The sequence below is a fragment of the Typopeltis vanoorti genome, chromosome 6, assembly GCF_054136105.1.
Source record: "Typopeltis vanoorti isolate ZY-2024b chromosome 6, IOZ_Tvanoo_1.0, whole genome shotgun sequence".
NCBI classification, from domain to species: domain Eukaryota; kingdom Metazoa; phylum Arthropoda; class Arachnida; order Uropygi; family Thelyphonidae; genus Typopeltis; species Typopeltis vanoorti.
In genome coordinates this window covers 103776665-103796437 of record NC_143554.1, presented here as the reverse complement: position 1 = coordinate 103796437, position 19773 = coordinate 103776665, and the positions used below count along the sequence as shown (strand labels likewise).

The window sequence follows — 19773 nt, the reverse complement described above, 5'->3', positions numbered from 1 at the left end:
TCCCATGACTTTTGTTTAGCTAGTTTTACACACTGTTTAGCTTTCTTACATTTGTCTCTGTATTCTGTAAGAGTAAAAGCTGACTTATTTGCCAGGAACTTTTGATATGCTTTCTTCTTTTCCTTCACTGCCTCTTTAACTTCCTGTGTCCACCAGGGAGTTCTGATTTTTTTATCATTGCAGACAACCTCACCACATGCCTCTCTGGCAGAATCAATCAATGTTCCCTTCAGAGTTTGCCACTGAATCTCCAAGGTTTGATTCCTGTTCTCAAACTCTTTCATTTTCTTTTCAATAATCTTTCTGTATTTTAGTCTACAGTTCACATCTGAGAGCTGCTCAACTTTTATTCGCTTTAAAACTTTCTTACATGTTATTCTTTTCAATATGAAATTCAATTTTATCCTGCTCAAGACTAAATAGTGATCACTTCCAATTTCAAATCCTCTGTACACTCTGGTGTCCTGCACCAGGGAGAAAACATCACTATAATAATATGAAAATCTTTAATCACAAATGTGAAGTACATGCTGTGAAAAGTATGAAATATGAAATTAGCAGAAAGAAGATATTTATAATTCAGTTATGATGAGTGGTCATTGCAGTGGGAGGGAGGGAGGGGGTTGTATTACTTCAAAACAAACATAAAATTTTAATCAATTCCATATAGAATGTGTCTCAGATAATTTCATCATATATATACAGGGTGTTCGGGATAAATTTGACATATTTATAATTAATTATATTTTTCCGTAAGTTACATGTATTAACACACACTTCTCTTCATTTAAAAGTTTGGACCCTTCTTCATTCATATACAAGATGTCAGAAAGGATGGATAGCTGGAACCCACCTGAATCATGGAAGAGAATAACTTGTATCATGATGATTCGTGCCCGCCATCAAAATAAGGATATTACGACTGCTGCCCAATGCTCCCTGAATACAGTAAAAACAATCAGGCATGAACTAGAGACTTGCAATGGTGACTACGAGGATGTAGCAAGAAGAAATATCCCTAGCAGACGATCTGATTGCGTTCGTACAGCAGAATTCCTCGCAAATCTGCAGGAACAGGTGTTGAAGAACCCTGGCATTGGAATTCGGGCTTTGTTCGTGGAGTTGCTAACTGTAGTCAAGCCCTGGATAACAAGGGTAGCCAATGGTAGGCCGTATGTATGGCAGCAGGATTCGGCCCCTTGCCACACCTCTGGGAAAAGTAAAAAATGGTTGTCTGAAAATTTCTACGACTTCACCAGTCCAAATGTTTGGCCTCCAAACTCCCCAGACCTTAACCCCATGGATTATTTTGTATGGGGCGCAGTTGAAAAAGACACCAATCGCACTTCCAGTAATACAAAAGCCCAGTTAATGGATAAAATTAAAACAGTTTTTGCGGCCCTTCCCAGGGAGACTGTAGCATCAGCTTGTTCGAGGTTCCGAAGCAGAATTGAAGCTGTGATCGATGCTAATGGTGGTTATTTTGAGTAAATCTTGTTGATAGTATTGTAATTAACTCTGCCTGTAATGTTTTTTTGTCAATTCATTAAATTTAATAGATACAAAGAAGATTTTCTTTTTCCTTACGAAACTGTTAAATTTATCCCGAACACCCTGTTTATATATTTATGTTGCTTCCAACCACGGAAGGTTATTTTACAATGGTAACAAAACAGCATCATCATTATTGTTGCAATAAACACTCTACAAATAACAATAATAATAATCATTTGTTTTGTTTTGTTTTCAATTGCGAGTTCATTTGAAATACTACTGAATATAATTTTGCGACATTTTAAAATAAGAATGTAATGCAATGTCTTGTTCATAACATATCTTGTTCATGAAAGCAGAAAGAGTTGTTCTCAAACAGCAGCAGTAAGCATAACAATGTGACATGCATATTCCCATACATCAGAATAGTGCAAGGTAAAATAAAAAATAATGTTCAAACCTTATTTTATTTCAATAAATTTTGCTTAATAACATTATTTTTTTCTTCAGAATATTTTAAAACAGTTGTTTAACAAAGTAGAGAAATTAGGACAAAGATAAGATAAGACAAATATTTTCTGTAACACATCTTCTAAAATGAATACATATATACTTGTAATAAGTAATATATCAAGTAATAATAATAAATTGATGTACATTTCTTCAGAGCCTGCTCACCAATTTTCCAAAGCTGGATTCTTGTTTTCAAGTTCCTCCATGTTTTCTTTAATAATACTTGTGTATTTGCATCTCCAGTTTAACCCGAAAACAGCCCAGCCATGATTCTTTTTAGAACTTAGTTCGTGTGCTTCTCTTCAGTATGATTGATGTTGAAGTTCTGAAACAAAGAACATTTTTGTGTTGAAGTTTCTTTGACAAAAAACTACTAATTAAATTAATCATTTACACTCAATATCCTTTGTGTCCCTGTCCTCTGTGGATTTGATGCTAATCGAAGTCTGTTGCTTTGTCTGTCGTCCACTCTTTTGTTCAAAGCTTGATTATGTGCCACAAGTGTACACTTCTGAAAGGGAATGTATCTTGCAATAGCTGGGTCTTGTTCATTATTAAAGTGTACAAATACAGTCATCCCTCGACTTATGTCTGTTCGAGTTTCCGCTTCAAGATACATCCATGATCCCATAAGGGAATAAATAACATATTCAACTATGCTTTCAAACAAGACGCAAGCAAGCATAAAGTAAAAATGTTTCTATTTAGCAGCAGTGCATCATGCACAACAGCACATGATGCATTGTTGCTAAATTTAAGTGGCAACAGTGCATTCAGTGGCAACCTTATTCAGCAGTTTCTGCTTCAAGATACGTCCGTGATCCCATAAGGGAATAAATAACATATTCAACTATGCTTTCAAACAAGATGCAAGCAAGCGTAAAGTAAAAATGTTTCTATTTAGCAGCAGTGCATCATGCACAACAGCGCATGATGCATTGTTGCTAAATTTAAGTGGCAACAGTGCATTCAGCAGCAACTTCATTCAGTAGTAGGCAATCGGCACATGTTTTCAACAGTTCTTCTATTGATTTTGGTTTAGAAAAATAGGTTATTTGTGTATTTATTGTTAAATATTTCATGAAACTTTGTGCAACATGCCCCCCCCCTACATGCCCAATTAAACAAACCTAGTGAAGATCAAAGAAAAGAAGGGAGCAATTGATCTTGAAACAAAGCTGCAAGTTATAAGCAACATGAAGCTGGTAAACCCCTCAGTGTGATCACACAACTTCAGATGGTTTCATTCTACAGCGATGACCATTTTGGAAAATAAGGATAAAATTGTGGAGGCTGTGAAGGGGTCTGCTTCCATTAAATCGATGATAGTGACAAAGCAACAACAGAGTCCTATCAGCGATATGGAAAAGCTAGATGAATCATGGATAGAAGACCTGAACCAAAAGCACATACTCCTTAGCACTAGGACCATAACTGCTAAGGCACTAAGTTTCTTCAAGATATTGAAGGAGGAAGCAGGGCCTGATTACGACTACAAATTCAGCGCTTCTTCTTAGTGGTTCATCAGATTCAAGCAGCATTTTGCACTGCATAATGTGAAAATTGTATGGTGAATCTGCAAGTACTTATGAGGCTGCCAATGAGTTTGTGGAGAAATTGGATAAAATTATTACAGAGGAAATTATTTGCCACAGCATATATTTAATATCGATGAGACCTCCTTGTTTTGGAAAAAAAAATGTCTGAGCAGACATTCATCCACAAAAAGCTAAAATCTATGCCTGGTTTCGAAGCTCTTAAAGGCCGTACTACAATTCTGTTAGGGAGTAATTTGGCTGGATGTAAACTGTGATATGGCACAGTGAGAATCCATGAGCCTTGAAAAACATTAGGAAGCATATATTCTTCCGGTTCATTATTGGAGCAATAAGAAGTTATGAATGACTCAAAAATTGCTAGAGGATGCCTTAATCCACTGTTATTCGAGCAAAATGAAAAGCTATTGTGTGAAAGAAAATGTAGAATTTAAAATTTTATTAATTCTAGATAATGATCCAGGTCAAACATGACTTCAGTGATCCAACCAATGTTTAAGGCTTATTATCTACGGAAAACTTTTTTTCATAAGCCATTTCTGCCACTGAAGGAAATTATCAGACTCTCATGCAATTCTGGAAAGCATTCAATAATTATCATGCTATGAAAAATATTGCTGTGGCTTGGGACGAAGTGACTTCTCAATGTATGAGTGGCATAAAAAGACACTAAAAAAGTTTGTGCATGATTTTGGAAGTTTTGAAAAAATGAAGACTTTTGTAAATTGAGTGAAGAAATAGTGGGCCTAGCAAACAATCTGAATCTCGAAGTGATGATGACATAATTCAACTCATAGAAATTGCCCCTGAAAAGTTGGCCAATGAAGAATACAAGAAAAGGAAGAGGAAAAAGAGAAACAAGAAAAGTTAGTTAACCAATTCATAGTGAAGGGTCTTGCAGAAATGTTCTCTGCAGTTAGCGATGTTCTCAAAATGGCTGAAGACATGGACAACCCCAATGTTTAATGCTACTTATTAGTAGAAAAGAAAGTACATGATGTGTTTGCTTGCTATAAACAAATTTATGATGAAAAGAAGAAGAGGAATAAGCAATGCACATTGAACATTTGTACATCCTGCTGGATGTACAAAAAACAAAGGTTACACCAGAATAGCCACAGCCTGATCCTTCCCAATAGGGAAGGTAATAAAGACATGATTGCAGAGGAAGATTTGGGTGATTATTCTTCTGTTTTGTAGTGTCAGTAATGCCCAGTATAGCTTAATAAGGTTTAAAAATTAAAATGACAGTATACTTATTACAGTTAAGTCTCTAACCCCTATAACTCTGTTGATTTAATGTATTGACTTACATCCTGCCAGATGGAACGGAACCCTGACATAAGTTAAGGGATGACTGTAGTTACTAATGCATTTCACACATCGTTCACCTCCTTGATGTCTAATCAAATGAACATGCTCTCTTGCTTTGTTGGAAGCATTTATCACTTAACTATGCCCTGAAAATGAAGTCTTTGCCTAAGCATATTATGTGGACTAGTATTTTTTTTCCTACATTGGGAAGTTCAGTATTACATACATCAGACTACCATTCTCCATTTAGTTCCATGAAAAAGAGAACATACAAGCAAATACAGCTGCTAGATCATCTCATACTTTCTCTACATACATACTGTTTGCCTCTCCCCTTATATAGATTATAGATAGTCAATAAAAGCTAAGTTAATTAATCAGTGGAAGGAAGCACTAACAAATAAATTGCATTCAACTAAGCTTAATATTAAGAATTGACTCTCCAGTCTTACGTCCATGCTGTTAGCCTAATGGCTTTGCGCTTCACAATCATATGACTGGGGAAGGAGTGTCCCAGATTTGATTCCGTTGAAGACGTGAGGAACTTGAGGATCTTCCTCAGCCATAGCCAAGTTAGCTGGTATTGGGCACGTGCAGTAGGGTTTTTTCTGCCAGTTTATCTGGCATTTTTTCATCCTGCAAGCAGGCAAACTGGCCCCGTGAACATACGCTGCTACAGTCAAAAATATCTCCCATATAGTTGCATCTAAGTAACATGCGGACTCTGCATAGGAAGTGGGAATAACACATAGTAAAAGTGAAAGAAGACTGTCCATTCTTACATAGAAATAGAAGGGAGAAAGTTGTTCTTGCTAGGCTCTGTTCATTGTTCAGTATGTAGATTATTGTCTATAGACCATATGTCATCTTGCTGAAGTGAGATGAGGAATGTAGTTTTTACTAATCTGGCTGAGCTATTTGCACTCAGATTATCCAAATCAGATAAACTGCATGAAGTTTTTGACTTTTTCCAAAGAATTAATTTTTACATGTGCATTTATTCATAAATGTCTTGTATGTGTGTGTAGATATGGCATTCTTCAACTTTTTTAATTTTTTTTTTTATTATGCAGAAGGTGCTATCTATTTACTTATTTAGCTATTTATCTTTCATTACCTTATGTACTGCTGTAACCTTTGTAAGAGTATAGTATGATCTTTGCTGTCCTAATATCACAAAATTCCAAACCATTGCTGCCATTCTCTGCACTACAATAATAATAATAATTAAAAAAAAAAAAAAATTAATTGGAAAAAAATACATGCAAATAAAATCCTATGCAGTGAAATACAACTGTTTTTCAAATACAATCTAATAAAAACAGTATCACTAATTAAAAACTAAATTATATTTTACCTTTTTATGATACAAAATTTCAACAACCCTCTTCCATGTATTGCCTACTGGATTCTCTTTAATATTGCAGAAAAATGGAAGCAGAGGCAGAAAGTGAGCCAAGAGAAAGCATCAGATAAAAAAAAAAAAAAAATAGCATCAACACAATACATAATATGTATTGTGCTGATGCTATTAGGAGTGGACTAAAATATCAAAACTTAAGATGCAATGAATCAGAGAACTGATAAATAGATAGGTTTTTGAAGAAAATTCTCGATAGTAAACAAATTATGAAATATTGGGTTGTACTATCATACCTTGTACATCCTTTGAGGATATATATGCATCATAAAATGTTGATGATATATTTGTTTTGACAATTATTATAAATGCTGAATATTTGCAGCATTTATAGGTCACCCATGCTGATTAGGAAAGTAATAATTATGAAAGGAATTATTACTAGCCAGCAAAGTAGTAATAGAATGATTATGTTAATACAGTATAAAATACTTTTTTTTCCCACTTCCTTCCTTTTTCGACCAACCTTTCTCTACCAATCGACCAACCTTTGCCAGCAAAGGTTGGTCGATTGATAGAGCCCCTGCTACTAATGGCTTGCAAAAAGTTAAGCAAGTCTGAGCATGGTTAGTAGTTGGAAGGAGTCAATTGTTTGATGCTGTTGGCACACTCTCCCTCGATGAGTCTTTGGACTCCCTGGAGCTGTCACATAATAATAATAATAATAATTTTTTTCCTCATAAATCACTTTTATTAACATACATAATTTAGGATATTTTCTGTTGCTGTTCTGCTTTGTAGGTCTGAAAGAACTGTCACCACCATCACTAAGTTTAAAAAGCCTAATATCTAACAAGAAAACACCATCAGAGCCAATTTTGATTATTACATCTCCTGGGGGAGATCCTTCTCAAGAGCTACAAGAACTTGCTGCACAAACAGTTGGACTTGACAGTTATTTTGAGGTTTGTATTACTGTATTTGCATTGCAGTATGTTTTGAAGTCTCACATTTAAAAGTAATGGTTGTTACATTATTATAATATGTGAGATGGCCTTCGTTGCTCAGGGAAACATTATCACAAATAACTTGCTTATTATTAAGCAAGTTATTTGAATAAGTATCAGTGCTGTGTGTGGTTTCCAGATCAGGTTGCTCTGATTTCTCCTTCCCCCTTGACACCCTCATTTATATTTATTGAGGATACTTGCATATCATTGAAGATACCTTTCAAGGACGTGAAAGAATTCTTTGTTGATCCACCCTTTTTTCAGGAAATATCAGTAACGTGGTTCTGTAGACCAAATACTATATATTACATGGGATTATATTCTAATGGAATTGCTTCATGTAGCTTTCTGAGCAGCTAGCACAAAATATCACTATTGTCTATTTTCTTAGATTGTACCTCATTACTAGTGGTATGTTTGGGGGGTGGTCTAAAACTACAATACAAAATCATAAACCAATCAGTATCTCAGGCGTAGAGGTAAAAGTACTAAAAAATTATTGAAAAAGAGATTTCAAGAATGGGTAGATAAAAATATGATACTGTATAAGGGTCAGCATGTACGGTCAATATGTGGGTCAGTCATGCCTTAGTAATTTACTAACTTTGTATAATAGATTAACAGCTGAGATGGATAAAGGAAATGGCTGCATGCTCATTTTGCTGGATTTTGCAAAGGCATTTGAAGAATACCACATGGAATTCTGTTATGCAAATTAGAACAAATTGGGATGGATATGACACTAGTTAAGTGGATAAGAGGGTGTCTGCTGGACAGATACTGGCTGGGATCATTACTGTTTAATTTTTACATAAATGGTATAAGAAATAACCTGAAAGGAAATATTCAGTTTTTGCTGATGATTCAAAATTAGATAGAGTAGTAGTTAATCAAGGCGATGTGGAGAGCTTGTAGGAAGATTTAAATAGACTGTCAGTATGGGCAAAAGTTAATGGGTGTTAGTTTAATGTTGAGAAATGTAGAGTTATGCATTTTGGGATAAATAGATTACAAGCTGTATATCACATTGATGGCACTGTACTCCAGGAAATAGATGAAGGCAGATTTAGGTATGGTGGTAGACAGAAAGCTAAATGTTGTTTAATTTTGACGGTATATATCAGAACACAGAATTATAACTAAATAATTATTTATTGACTTATTGCTGATATTTCACTGGTGTTATAACCAGCATCTTCAAAGCACAAGAACACAGTTTGTCACAGTATGTGAGACTACAACAACATGATGTTACAAAGGGACTAGTTTAACAAAATTGTAGAAACAACACAAAGACTAAAGTCCTAATTAGGCACCCTCTATCTAAAAAAAAATTGTAGCAACAACACAAAGACTAAAGTCGTAAAAAAAGAGAGCAAGTACTAGTTATATCTTAAGATGACTGCCTCCCAAATCTTAGGCAATTTATACACCCATATTTGTTGAGATTCAGAGTATGTTTCAAGGCTTCTGTTGCCTCTAAGAACAATCTCTCTGACTTGTAAAAGCTTCTGTGCAGTATTTTTATTTTCTTCCAGTTGATCCTGTGTGCAGGGGTATCCAAATCATGGTCTGCTAGGCCCAACTTGCCATAGTGCCGGATGTATCTTTTATGTTCACTGATTTTGATGTCCACCGTTCTTCCTGTTTGACTGTAATAAGCTTGATCACACGAGCAGGGTACTTCATAGACAACTGGATGTGATAAAGGAGGGATGCTGTCCTTGGGTGAATGGATGAGAGCTGCTGATTTGACACACTGTCTGAATACAGTGCGTAGTATGTTTATTGAGAATTCTAGATATCTTTTCTGATGTGCCTTTAATGTATGGGATGGTGACTGTTTTGTTGTAGTTCTCCATGGTGAATAGTGGGAGGGATTTCTTAGGAGCAGTTAGTATTTTGTTTATCTTATGGGGATTATAGCCATTAGCCAAGAAGGTGAGGCATAAGTGAGCCAGTTCAGCAGCTAGAGCATTGTCATTGGAACAGATTGCTCTCGCTCTGTGGATTAGCATTTTTAAGATACCATACTGTTGAGAAGGGTGATGGTGTGATTGTTTGTGTAAATATCTCCTTGTATGTGTGGGTTTTTCTGAAAACTGAGAATGATATGGAACCATCTGAAATACGTGTGATTAGTGTATTCAAGGAAGGGCAGACAAGATTTGGGAGACAGTCATCTCAGTTATTACTTTCCAATTCCATTGTAAAGTGGATTTTTGGATGTTGGCTATTTAAATGCACTAAGAATGTATCCAATGTGCCTGGAGCCATGTGGCCAAATAGCAAGCATATCGTCAACATAGCTTAGCCAAAGTGTTGGATTGAGAGTGGCTGTATTGATAGCTAGTTTTTCCAGGTGTTCTATGTAGAAGTTGGCTGGGGGGAGGAAGCCCATAGCTGTCCCATCTAATTTTTTTATATATTTCCCTTTCCATGTGAAATATCCTGCATGTATTGTGAATTTAAATAGTTCAAATATATCAAGGGGAAAGTGTGACTTTAGCTGATTAAGGGTTTCAATTAGTGGTACACTTGTGAATAGTGAGTTGATATCAAAGCTCACCATTAAGTCTGAGCTTTTTAAGGTATGGTGTTCTAAAATACTTTTTAGGTGGGCAGAATTTTTGACAAAGGAGTGAGAATTGTTTGTGAGAGTGGCTAGTACCTTGGCTAAATGTCTAGTCAGTTTGTATATGGGACTATTTATACTATCTATAACAGGGTGTAAGAGTGTACTTTGTTTGTGAATTTTTGGTGCTCTATATATCCTGGGTGTTTTAACATGGAAGAGCTTGAGTTTGTTTACTGTTTCTTTGGGCCAGGAAGTGACTTTTTTATGTGCCTTATTCTTTTGTGTGTTGGTGGGATTGAGATCTATAATTTTGTATGTTGACTGATCTTGTAAAAGTGTGTGCATTTTGTTTTCATATTCTGTTGTGTCCATCACAATGGTTGCATTCCCTTTGTCTGCTTTTGTTATGATAATCTGGTTATTATGTAACTCTTTTAGAGAATTATTTCCTTATGAGGGATATTATTTCTTGGAGGCTTAGACTTGATTAGGATGTTGGCCACATCTAAACGTATGTTATTGGCTATTACTGGAGGCAGGTCGTATATTCCCCGTTCAACAGACGCCATTATTTCGGCTTTTGGAACTTGTTTGGGAGTAACTGCAAAATTGTGCCCCTGACTTAAAGCACTAATGACTTCTTTGGTTAAGGTGAGCGATGATAAATTCACAACAATGTGATCTTGTTGTAATTGTGGTCGTTGTGTAGCACTGCATTGTTGGAGATTTTCAAACTTTTTCTGGTGTCAGTTTTTGACTATGATGAATTTTTTCTAGCCATTGCATCGGTGATGTTGTCTAAGATCTCCCATAGTTCTGTGTTTAAAATATTACATAGTAGTTCATAGCATGTTGACGGTTGAATTTCATTTTGATAACTCAAGGCAAGTGGCGTTAATCTATTCTCGTAATAGTGCTACACTCGCTCGTTTATAAATATGTTGGGCTTTGGCCGAGTGGAACTTGTTTTTAATTTTCACACAGTTAGGTATTAAACTGGTATCTCAGCACCTCTTTAAGAAAGCATCCCTTCATCTGTCATGCCAATTTTAACTTCTACTTACCCCATTGTCGTGTCTTGCATATGATATCATCTCCATGAAGAATCCTCAAATGTGTGGAAAGGCTTATGTGTTCGTCATTCATGTTGTTTAATTTTGAGTATATATCAGAACACAGAATTATAAGTAAATAATTATTTATTGACTTATTGCTGATATTTCGCTGGTTAAAGTTTAGAGGACATATTGCTAAGGTTGCTAAAGTAGCCCATAAGATTACTTGGCTAGTGAAGAACAAATTAACAAGTAGAGATAAGGAAGTTGTAATTTCTCTTTATAAGGCCTTGATATACCCACATCTGGATGTGCCCCTGCTCTGAGTCCCCTGGGTTTCTTGGGGATGAAGAAGCAGTGGAGAGGATTCAGCAGTAAGTGACCAAGATGGTGAGTGGACTGTGGAATGTTCCCTATGAGGATAGATTGAAGTGTATGGATTGCAGAAGTTAGTTGATAGGAGAAAAGGGGGGATATATGATAGAAACATTTAAGTTGCTTAAAGAGTTTTATAGGATAGATGCAAGGGAAAAGTTTCAGCACTTGGCTAAAGGGACCAGAACAAGGTTCATCCCTGGAAGATGAATAAAGGTGTAGTTAGTAGGGAGTTTGATGAATAGATTTTTTGCTTGGAGAGTGGTGAATGAGTGGAATGGTTTGCCAGAGTCAGTTGTGAGTACTTTGTCTGTTAATGGGTTCAAGGAGAGGTTTGATAGATTGGGTCTCCTGCGATGAGTCTTCAGACTCCACAGAAGTTCCCATATGATAATAATAATATGAGGGGGGGGGGGCATGCTATTGACATTATATAGACAGAGATTACTGGTGCATTTGCTGCTGTATGGAACAAGTCTACAATCATAGTGCATATCTCCAGTTCTTCTGATCTTCTCCAATATGAAAAACAAGGAAGCAGCTCTGTGGACAGAAAAATTTTATGGTTATCCAGTACACCCTCCTATTTCTAACCAGTTAGTTTGCAGAAAGTACAATTGCTGTCCATTTTAACAGTATTGATTATATTTGCTATTCCAAATTATATCCAAATTATATTTGCTAGCGTGGTTGGCTGAGTGGCTAACATATCTACTCTCCAACCAACAATCCTTCTGTAGACATGGATGTTTCTGGTTGGCTTTAGGTAAGAGATGAATTTCGTTACTTGGTATGAGACCACTGCCCCTTATTTAAGGACTGAAGTGGTCGAAAAAGTTCCCCGTGTTTAGTTTATATAGCAGGATTTCTAAACTGTGCAGAAATAAATAAAAAATGCCAAAAAGTATATAAAATTCATAAAAAATAGAAAAAAAATCTTAGCCCACCCGCAGTACAAATGTACTGTAGGTTTTACAGAAGAAACCTTTCATGGATGGGAGCTACATAAAAAAATAAAAAGTATGGATTCCACCACTCTTGTTCCAGAGAAGATCTCCTAGCCAACCTTACTGACCTATGAGCAAACCATGGAAAAGTCTAGAGAAACCTATATGGTAACTTTTGATATTTCAAGGCATTTGATGAAGTCTTGTCACAGAGGCCTTATGGTCTCCTTTCTTCCCTCTCTCTGTGATTGAGTTATTAGTTTCCTCTCTAGTTATTCATTGCATGTTATGGTGGATGGTTTTCTTTCTTGAGATTTATTCATCAATGGCATGGTACCATAGGACTCTGCTTTTGTCCACACTCTTCCTCTTCTACATAAATGGCCTTCTTTTTCTAACTTCAGATTATTCCATTTCCTCTTCTTCATTCAAGAAATTCTATAGTTCTATTTTTGATCCCACACATGAGAGGTAAAAGGATCTATAAGCACATCAGTGCCATATTCAGGGTGCACATGAGGATTATGATTTTAAGGACATTTTTTTGACATTTTTCTTGAAGAGCTGAAGGTTGTAATTGTGTGGGAATACTTCATGAAGAAGACTGTGCCAGAGGACAGAGGTGTATGGAATAAAAGAGGAAGGAGGAAAAGTAAGTTTGGTGTGCTTCAGTTGTACTGAAAAGGGGATAATAGGTAGCTGCTGCTCTTGTTTTAACAACCCCAACAGAAAGTGGAGGAATAGAGCAAAAACCATTGAAGTACCTGTAGAATAGAACAGTGCTGAAATGTGTCAGTGAAACAGAGATTGAAATGGATGGATATGTAAGAGTGGGGATCATCTAGGAGCTGAATTTCTCTTAACAGCAGCATCAAGAATTTTTAGTGAGATTTAGGTTCATCACCCTACATGTGCACAGTATTCTATGGACAGGTAGATTTGATATTCATTTGGCATTAGTAGCCAGTTGGATATAAAATAACATCGTGAGCCAAAGAAAATGCCTTGTTTTTTTATGCTAAGAAAGCTATTGGTGTGATGTGATGTGTTTATGCTAAGAGAGGCTGGAGATAATTGTTAATCTATGCAGAGAAATCTGATCCCATTTGGTGATTTGTATATTACTAAAAGTAACATTCTATAATAATGTTACCATTGAACTAGATTAGGGGAATGGATACGCCATGATACTTTTGGATTTTACTAAGGCTTTTAACAGAATACAGCATGGTAGACTGTTGCATAAATTGGAGAATATGGATTTGGGTTATAGAATATTAGCATGGATAAAAGGATGGCTGACTGACAGATATCAAAAACTGGCATTTGAGTCTGCAAGGTTTAAACTAACGAGTGGTGTACCACAAGGATCAACTCGGTCTGCTGTTATTCAATCTGTACATTAATGATATTGGGAAGGATTTGACAAGTGACATGCAGCTATTTGCTGATGATGCAAAGATAGGTAGGGTAATCAGGAATGTTGTTGATATGCAGTACTTGCAGAATAATGATTTGAATAGGATGATACTGTGAGCATGGGAAAATGGATGTCAGTAAATACAAAGTCATTCACTTCGGGATAATTAGATATCCAATGTCGTATTGTATTGGTGGAATTATGTTAGAAGAAACTGATCAGGCTAGGGATCTTGGAATGTTATTAGATAGTTGAAGTTCAGGGGCCATGTAGCAAAGATTGCAAATATAACTCATAACTGCAGTGCTGAAACAAACTTTCACACATAAGGATGTCATTTTTCCTCTTTACAATGCTTTGATCCTCACTTGGACTATTGTGCACAGATCTGGTCTCCTAGTTTCTGGTGTGATTCTGATATAGTAGAGAGTGCTAAAAATTATATCAGGATTGTGGAATACTAATTATGAAGACAGATTGAGAATTTGTAGACTGCAGACACTAGCCTGTGTCTGCAGTCTACAAAACTGAAAGAGGGGGTGATATGATTGAGACTTTCAAACTTCTGAAAGAGTCATACAGAACAAGATGAATGCCGCTAAGAAAGGGGGGGTACTAGATTTTTCATAGGGTGGTGCGTGATTAGAATGGATTACCATTGAATATTATCAGTGTAAGCAATGTGAATGAATTCAAAAATAAGTATGATAGCTTGTGTGTGGATGGGTGTAGTATGTGGCCTCCCTTGATGAGTCCCTGACTCCCTGGATGTGTCTCTTAATAATAATAATAATCCAGGGCTTAGTTTCTTTCATTTTGTTCTATTATTTTAACTTTAATTGAGTCTTGGATTTTACTGCTTAATATCTCAATAAATCTATGATTCAAAGTATCAATATTTGTTACCATCGTTAACTCTTCCCAAGACACAGTGCCTAAGTTTTGCTTAAATACTCTGTAGTCAATTGTTGTGTAGGGGGGTATTTTTGGTTGTACTGTCTCTATGCTGTACTTTTATACCGATTGGAAAGTGATCCACAATAGATTTGCACAGAACTGTTGCTTGGATTTTGTTTCTACTTATAGAATACATGATCAACCACCACTGAATACTCTCATGGGGACATTAATATATTGTTTGAGTCCATGCATGGCAAATAAATCTAAATAATCTCTTCTTTTAGTGTTGCACGGTGATCAGCATTCATTTTAGAAATTATGGACTTTACAACCGTATTATAAATAACTATCTAAATTTCCGGACATTTCGACCTTCATATTAAGGGTCATCATCTGGAGTATATACAAATATACAAGGACAAGCTGAGTTACATTTCACACAGTAAGCTAAAGAAACAATCATTTGATCCTTAAGTATAAAGAGCTAATAAGCTTCATTTCGGCAATGAAAACATTACTTAAATTAAGGGGATATTAAATCCCGCATAGTTTTAAAACCGAATAAGAAACTCAAAGATCGGAATCAGATAGTTTCTTGCCGAATATAGTAAACTATAAAGTATCGGGGACACTAGCCTTAGCCAATGCTAGTGTCGCCGATACTTTATAGTTTACTATATTCGGCAAGAAACTCTCTGATTCCGATCTTTGAGTTTCTTATTCGGTTTTAAAACTATGCGGGGTTTAATATCCCCTTAATTTAAGTAATCATTTGATCACCTGTTATTCTACTGGCATGACCTCTAGTAAAAATAGAAGATAAAATTAAACATTAATTAGATATTTAGAAACTACATCAAAGCTAAATTCTATTTAAAATAATATGGGAGAAACATTCTTTCATATAGATAGTTTTCTTACAGTAACAATGATGTCCTATTTTTAACATGACAATTGTTTTATTAGATTTACGATTCTGGATTATCCACAGTCCTGTTTATAGTTAGCTCTTAGGGAGAAAGGTTCTGTGGGTAAAATATGTGCCTTCCATATGTTTGGGATTTTTAGACAATCGTTATTATTCAGATTGGGGTGGTTGATAAGAATCTCACAGGCCTTCCTTAAATTTGAATTCATACCATGTTTTGGTGTGATGTAAACAACTGGTGCTTTTACAGTCAATTCTATGTATGTGCTAATGTGTCGTTTATGTTCCTTTTGTCTGATAGGAATTGTGCATCCTGTTTCACCTATATATAGTAGATTACAGGTGTAATAAGTATGGTATACTCCAGGGTGGGCCAGCAGAGGGAGTGTGTCTTTGGATGAGTTGAGTATGCTTTTTAATTTTGCAGGAGGTTTAAAGGTAGCTTTGAGGTTGTATCTCTGTAGTATTCTGTTTATTTTATCTGAAGTCCCTTTAATGTAAGGAATGGCTGTAGTTTTATTGTAGTCTGGTTTATCTTTGGTTTTTTTTGTTAAGGTCTTGTAGAGAATTTTTTTAATGGTGTTTTGGCCGTAACCATTTTTTAGAAATGTATTGCAGATAACTTTAAATTCGTCTTTCAGCGCTTGTTCATTGGAGCAGATCTCAAAGCCCTGGTTATTAGATTATTAATGACACGTAGTTTTTGTGTTGGGTGGTGGAAGGTGTTTATGTGTATATATATTCACCTGTATGTCTCAGTTTCCGGTAACAGTGAAGGAAAGACTGGCAGAAGGAAGACGTGACGAGTGCATCTAGAAAAGGAACTGTGTGTTCTGTTTTTCAATCTCAATTGTGAACTGTATGTGTTTGTGTTGTTTGCTTAGGTAGCTAAGGAAAGTGTCTATTGTCTGGCGACCATGGGGCCAGATCGCGAAAACATCAGCGTGTCTAAGCCAGACTTTGGGTTTTAAAGGAGAGGAATCTAGAGCGTGTTGCTCAAAATGTTCCATATAAAAGTTAGCAATAGAAGGGAGATAATGGCGAGCCCATGGCTGTGCCTTCTTTTTTGTAGGTAGAAAGCGTTTTGAAATACAAAATAACCAGAACGTTGCGGGAAGAACACCGTGATATCTGAAGGGAATTTGTTCTGTGAAAGAAGGATTGTCTCATTGATTGGGACATTCTTAAAGAGGGAAGAGATGTTAAAACTGACTAATAAATCATCTTTCTCTAATATAATGTCTTTGATTATGTTTATGAAATGTGTTTCTGATATAGAGGGGGAATAATCTACCAATTCCTTGAGTGTTGCCGCTAATTTCTTGGCTAGGTGATAATTCAGGCTGTCTATACCTTCAACTATCGGCCAGAGTGGTGTATTTTGTTTGTGTGTCTTTGGTAGACCATAAATTCTTAAGGAACGAATGTAGTGCAGAAGTAATTTTTTTACTGTATCTTCGGGTCATTTAGTAATTGATTTAAGTAGTTTCTCTGTTTTCTTTTTTATTCTATTGGTTGGGTCATAGTTAACAAGTAGGTATATACTATTGTCCAAGACTAGCAGATTCATTTTTTCTAAATATGTGATTCAGTTTAGAATAACGGTGGCACTTCCTTTATCAGCTCTAGTTATAATGATGTTCGGATTTGATTTTAATGATTTCACTGCTGTTAATTCGTGTTTCATTAAATTGCTTGTTATTGTTTTCTTATAATTTTTATTTAAAATATTGGCAGTTTCTAAACATGTTTTATCTGCTATGGCATTTGGGATGAATCCTAAGCCTCTTTCAATATCATCATCATCATCAAATTCCTACCATGTACCCTCAAGAGGTGTACAGGATATGATAGTACTACATGAAAAAAATACCATCATTATTAATTTCCTATCTACAATTTTCCTCCAAATCAGTCTGTTACTTGTCAACACTCCAATATTATCAGCTCTTATATTTCTATCGTCTAAAGCACATTGTACCGTATCAATCCACCTATATCTTGGTCTTCCTCTGGGTCATTTTCCTGCCAACCTGGCAGAGAACACTTGTTTTGCTAATCTTTCCTCTCCCATTCTGTTTAAGTGACCATACCACCTGAGATTAGCTCTGCTAACGCATTCCTGGATGCTGACAATATCAAGTTCTTTCCTAATATCCTCGTTTTTTAATATGATACTGCCATTGATGCCACCTGTTCACGCCTATAATCTTTCTCAGGACTCTCATATCTGAAGTCTCTAGTCTTTGGTCAAGTGTTTTACTTCTGACCAGCTCTCAGATCCATAAATTAAAACTGGTTTGAACACTGTCTTGTATACAGCTAATTTAGTGTTGCGACTAATTTCTCTCTTATTCCATATGAATTTATTCAATTGACTTCCCACCATACCAGCTTTGCTGATTCTGTTGTCTATTTCTATATTTAATTTACCATCTTCAGTAAAAATCGTGCCTAAATAGCTGAAATGTTTTACTTGTTCCACAGGTTCTCCATTCACAACACAGTTGACATTTTCAATGATTCTCCCTATTTTCATTGTCTTTGTCTTTTTGTTGCTGACCTTCATACCATATCTATTACAAGAGCTATTCAGTTTAGTCAGAGAATCTTGCAGACTTGTAGCAGATTTATTTAGAAGTATAACATCATCTGCATAAAGCAAAGAGCTGACATTAACATCTCCAATTTTGATATCATGTTTAATACCACTTTCCTTCATAATGCGATCCATATAGATAATGAATAACAGAGGGGATAATGCACATCCTTGTCTCACACCAGATTTAACATTAAACCATCTTCCTGTACTTCCTTCAATTCTAACTGCTGACTTACAACTCAAATAAAGACTAAGTATTGCTTGATATAATGTCCCATTGACACCATATAACTGCAGCGTATTGAATAGCTTCTCTCTTGGCAACTTGTCATATGCCTTTTCCAGATTGACAAAACTTAAATACAGATCTTTGTTATATTCCCATGCTTTCTCGACTGTTTGTCGTAAAGTGAAGATCTGATCCTGACAGCCTCTATTTGGCCTGAATCCAGCTTGTTCTTCACCAAGCTTTTCTTCCACAATTCTTCTCAACCGTTTCTCAAGTATACTTGCATAGATCTTGCCAGGAACACTCAGTAGGGAAATACCTCTGTAATTCTCACATTCAGTTTTATTTCCCTTTTTATATATGGGTACTATGAGAGCTCTACTCCAATCATCGGGAATTCGTCCCTCTGTCCAGGCTTTCTGAACTATGCAGTGCAGCCACTGTAACACTCTTATACCACCATACTTCAGCATTTCTGGTCGAATATCATCTACTCCTGCTGCCTTTCCACATTTCAAGCCTTTGGTGGCTTTTTCTACTTCAAGTATGGATATGTATTCCTGACTGCATGCCTGGTCAGTGTTTTTTACCACTGTGCTGTCATCACTGCTTGATTCATTTAGCAGTTTTTCAAAGTAATTATTCCATACTTCAAGGATATCTTTTTCTCCTGTTTTCATTTCACCTTTGTCATCTCTAATTCCTTTTACAGCACTCTTTCCTCCATTCTTAAGCTTCTTCAACAACCTCCAGAATATTTTGCCACCTTCTTGATATTTATTTTCTATATTCTTGCCAAAGTCCTCCCATGACTTTTGTTTAGCTAGTTTTAAACAGTGTTTAGCATTCTTGCATTTGTCTCTATATTCTCTAAGAGCACAAGCTGACTTATTTGACCGGAACTTTTGGTATGATTTCTTCTTTTCCTTCACTGCCTCTTTAACTTCCTGTGTCCACCAGGGAGTTCTGATTTTTTTATCCTTACAAACAACCTCACCACATGCCTCTCTGGCAGAATCAATCAATGTTTTCTTCAGAGTTTGCCAATGAATCTCCAAGGTTTGATTCCTGTTCTCAAACTCTTTCATTTTTCTTTCAATAATCTCTGTGCATTTTAGTCTACAGCTCACATCTGAGAGCTGCTCAACTTTTATTCGCTTTAAAACTTTCTTACATGTTATTCTTTTCAATATGAAATTCAATTTTATCCTGCTCAAGACTAAATAGTGATCACTTCCAATTTCAAATCCTCTGTACACTCTGGTGTCCTGCACCAGGGAGAAAACATCACTATCAACAATAACATAGTCAATGAGACTTTTCTTATTCCTAACCTATTCTCTCCATGTAAATTTGTGCACAATTTTATGTTGGAACATGGTGTTAGTAATAACCAGTCCATGTCCTGTGCAGAAATCCAACAGATATTTGCCATTATTATTAGCTTTGCTCTTTTCTCCAAATTTTCCCAAAATATTTTTGTATGTCTCGC

At 35.9% G+C, this 19773-nt stretch overlaps 1 protein-coding gene across 1 annotated transcript in view; it reads left to right on the top strand.

Moving 5' to 3' along the window:
• btv (dynein cytoplasmic heavy chain beethoven) overlaps positions 1 to 19773 on the top strand; it is a 1245321-nt gene that overhangs the window by 1078240 nt on the left and 147308 nt on the right. The window contains exon 66 of the mRNA XM_090394552.1: positions 7039 to 7202. Within this exon, the coding sequence (XP_090250678.1) occupies positions 7039 to 7202 (164 nt within the window). The remainder of the gene's footprint in view (positions 1 to 7038; positions 7203 to 19773) is intronic.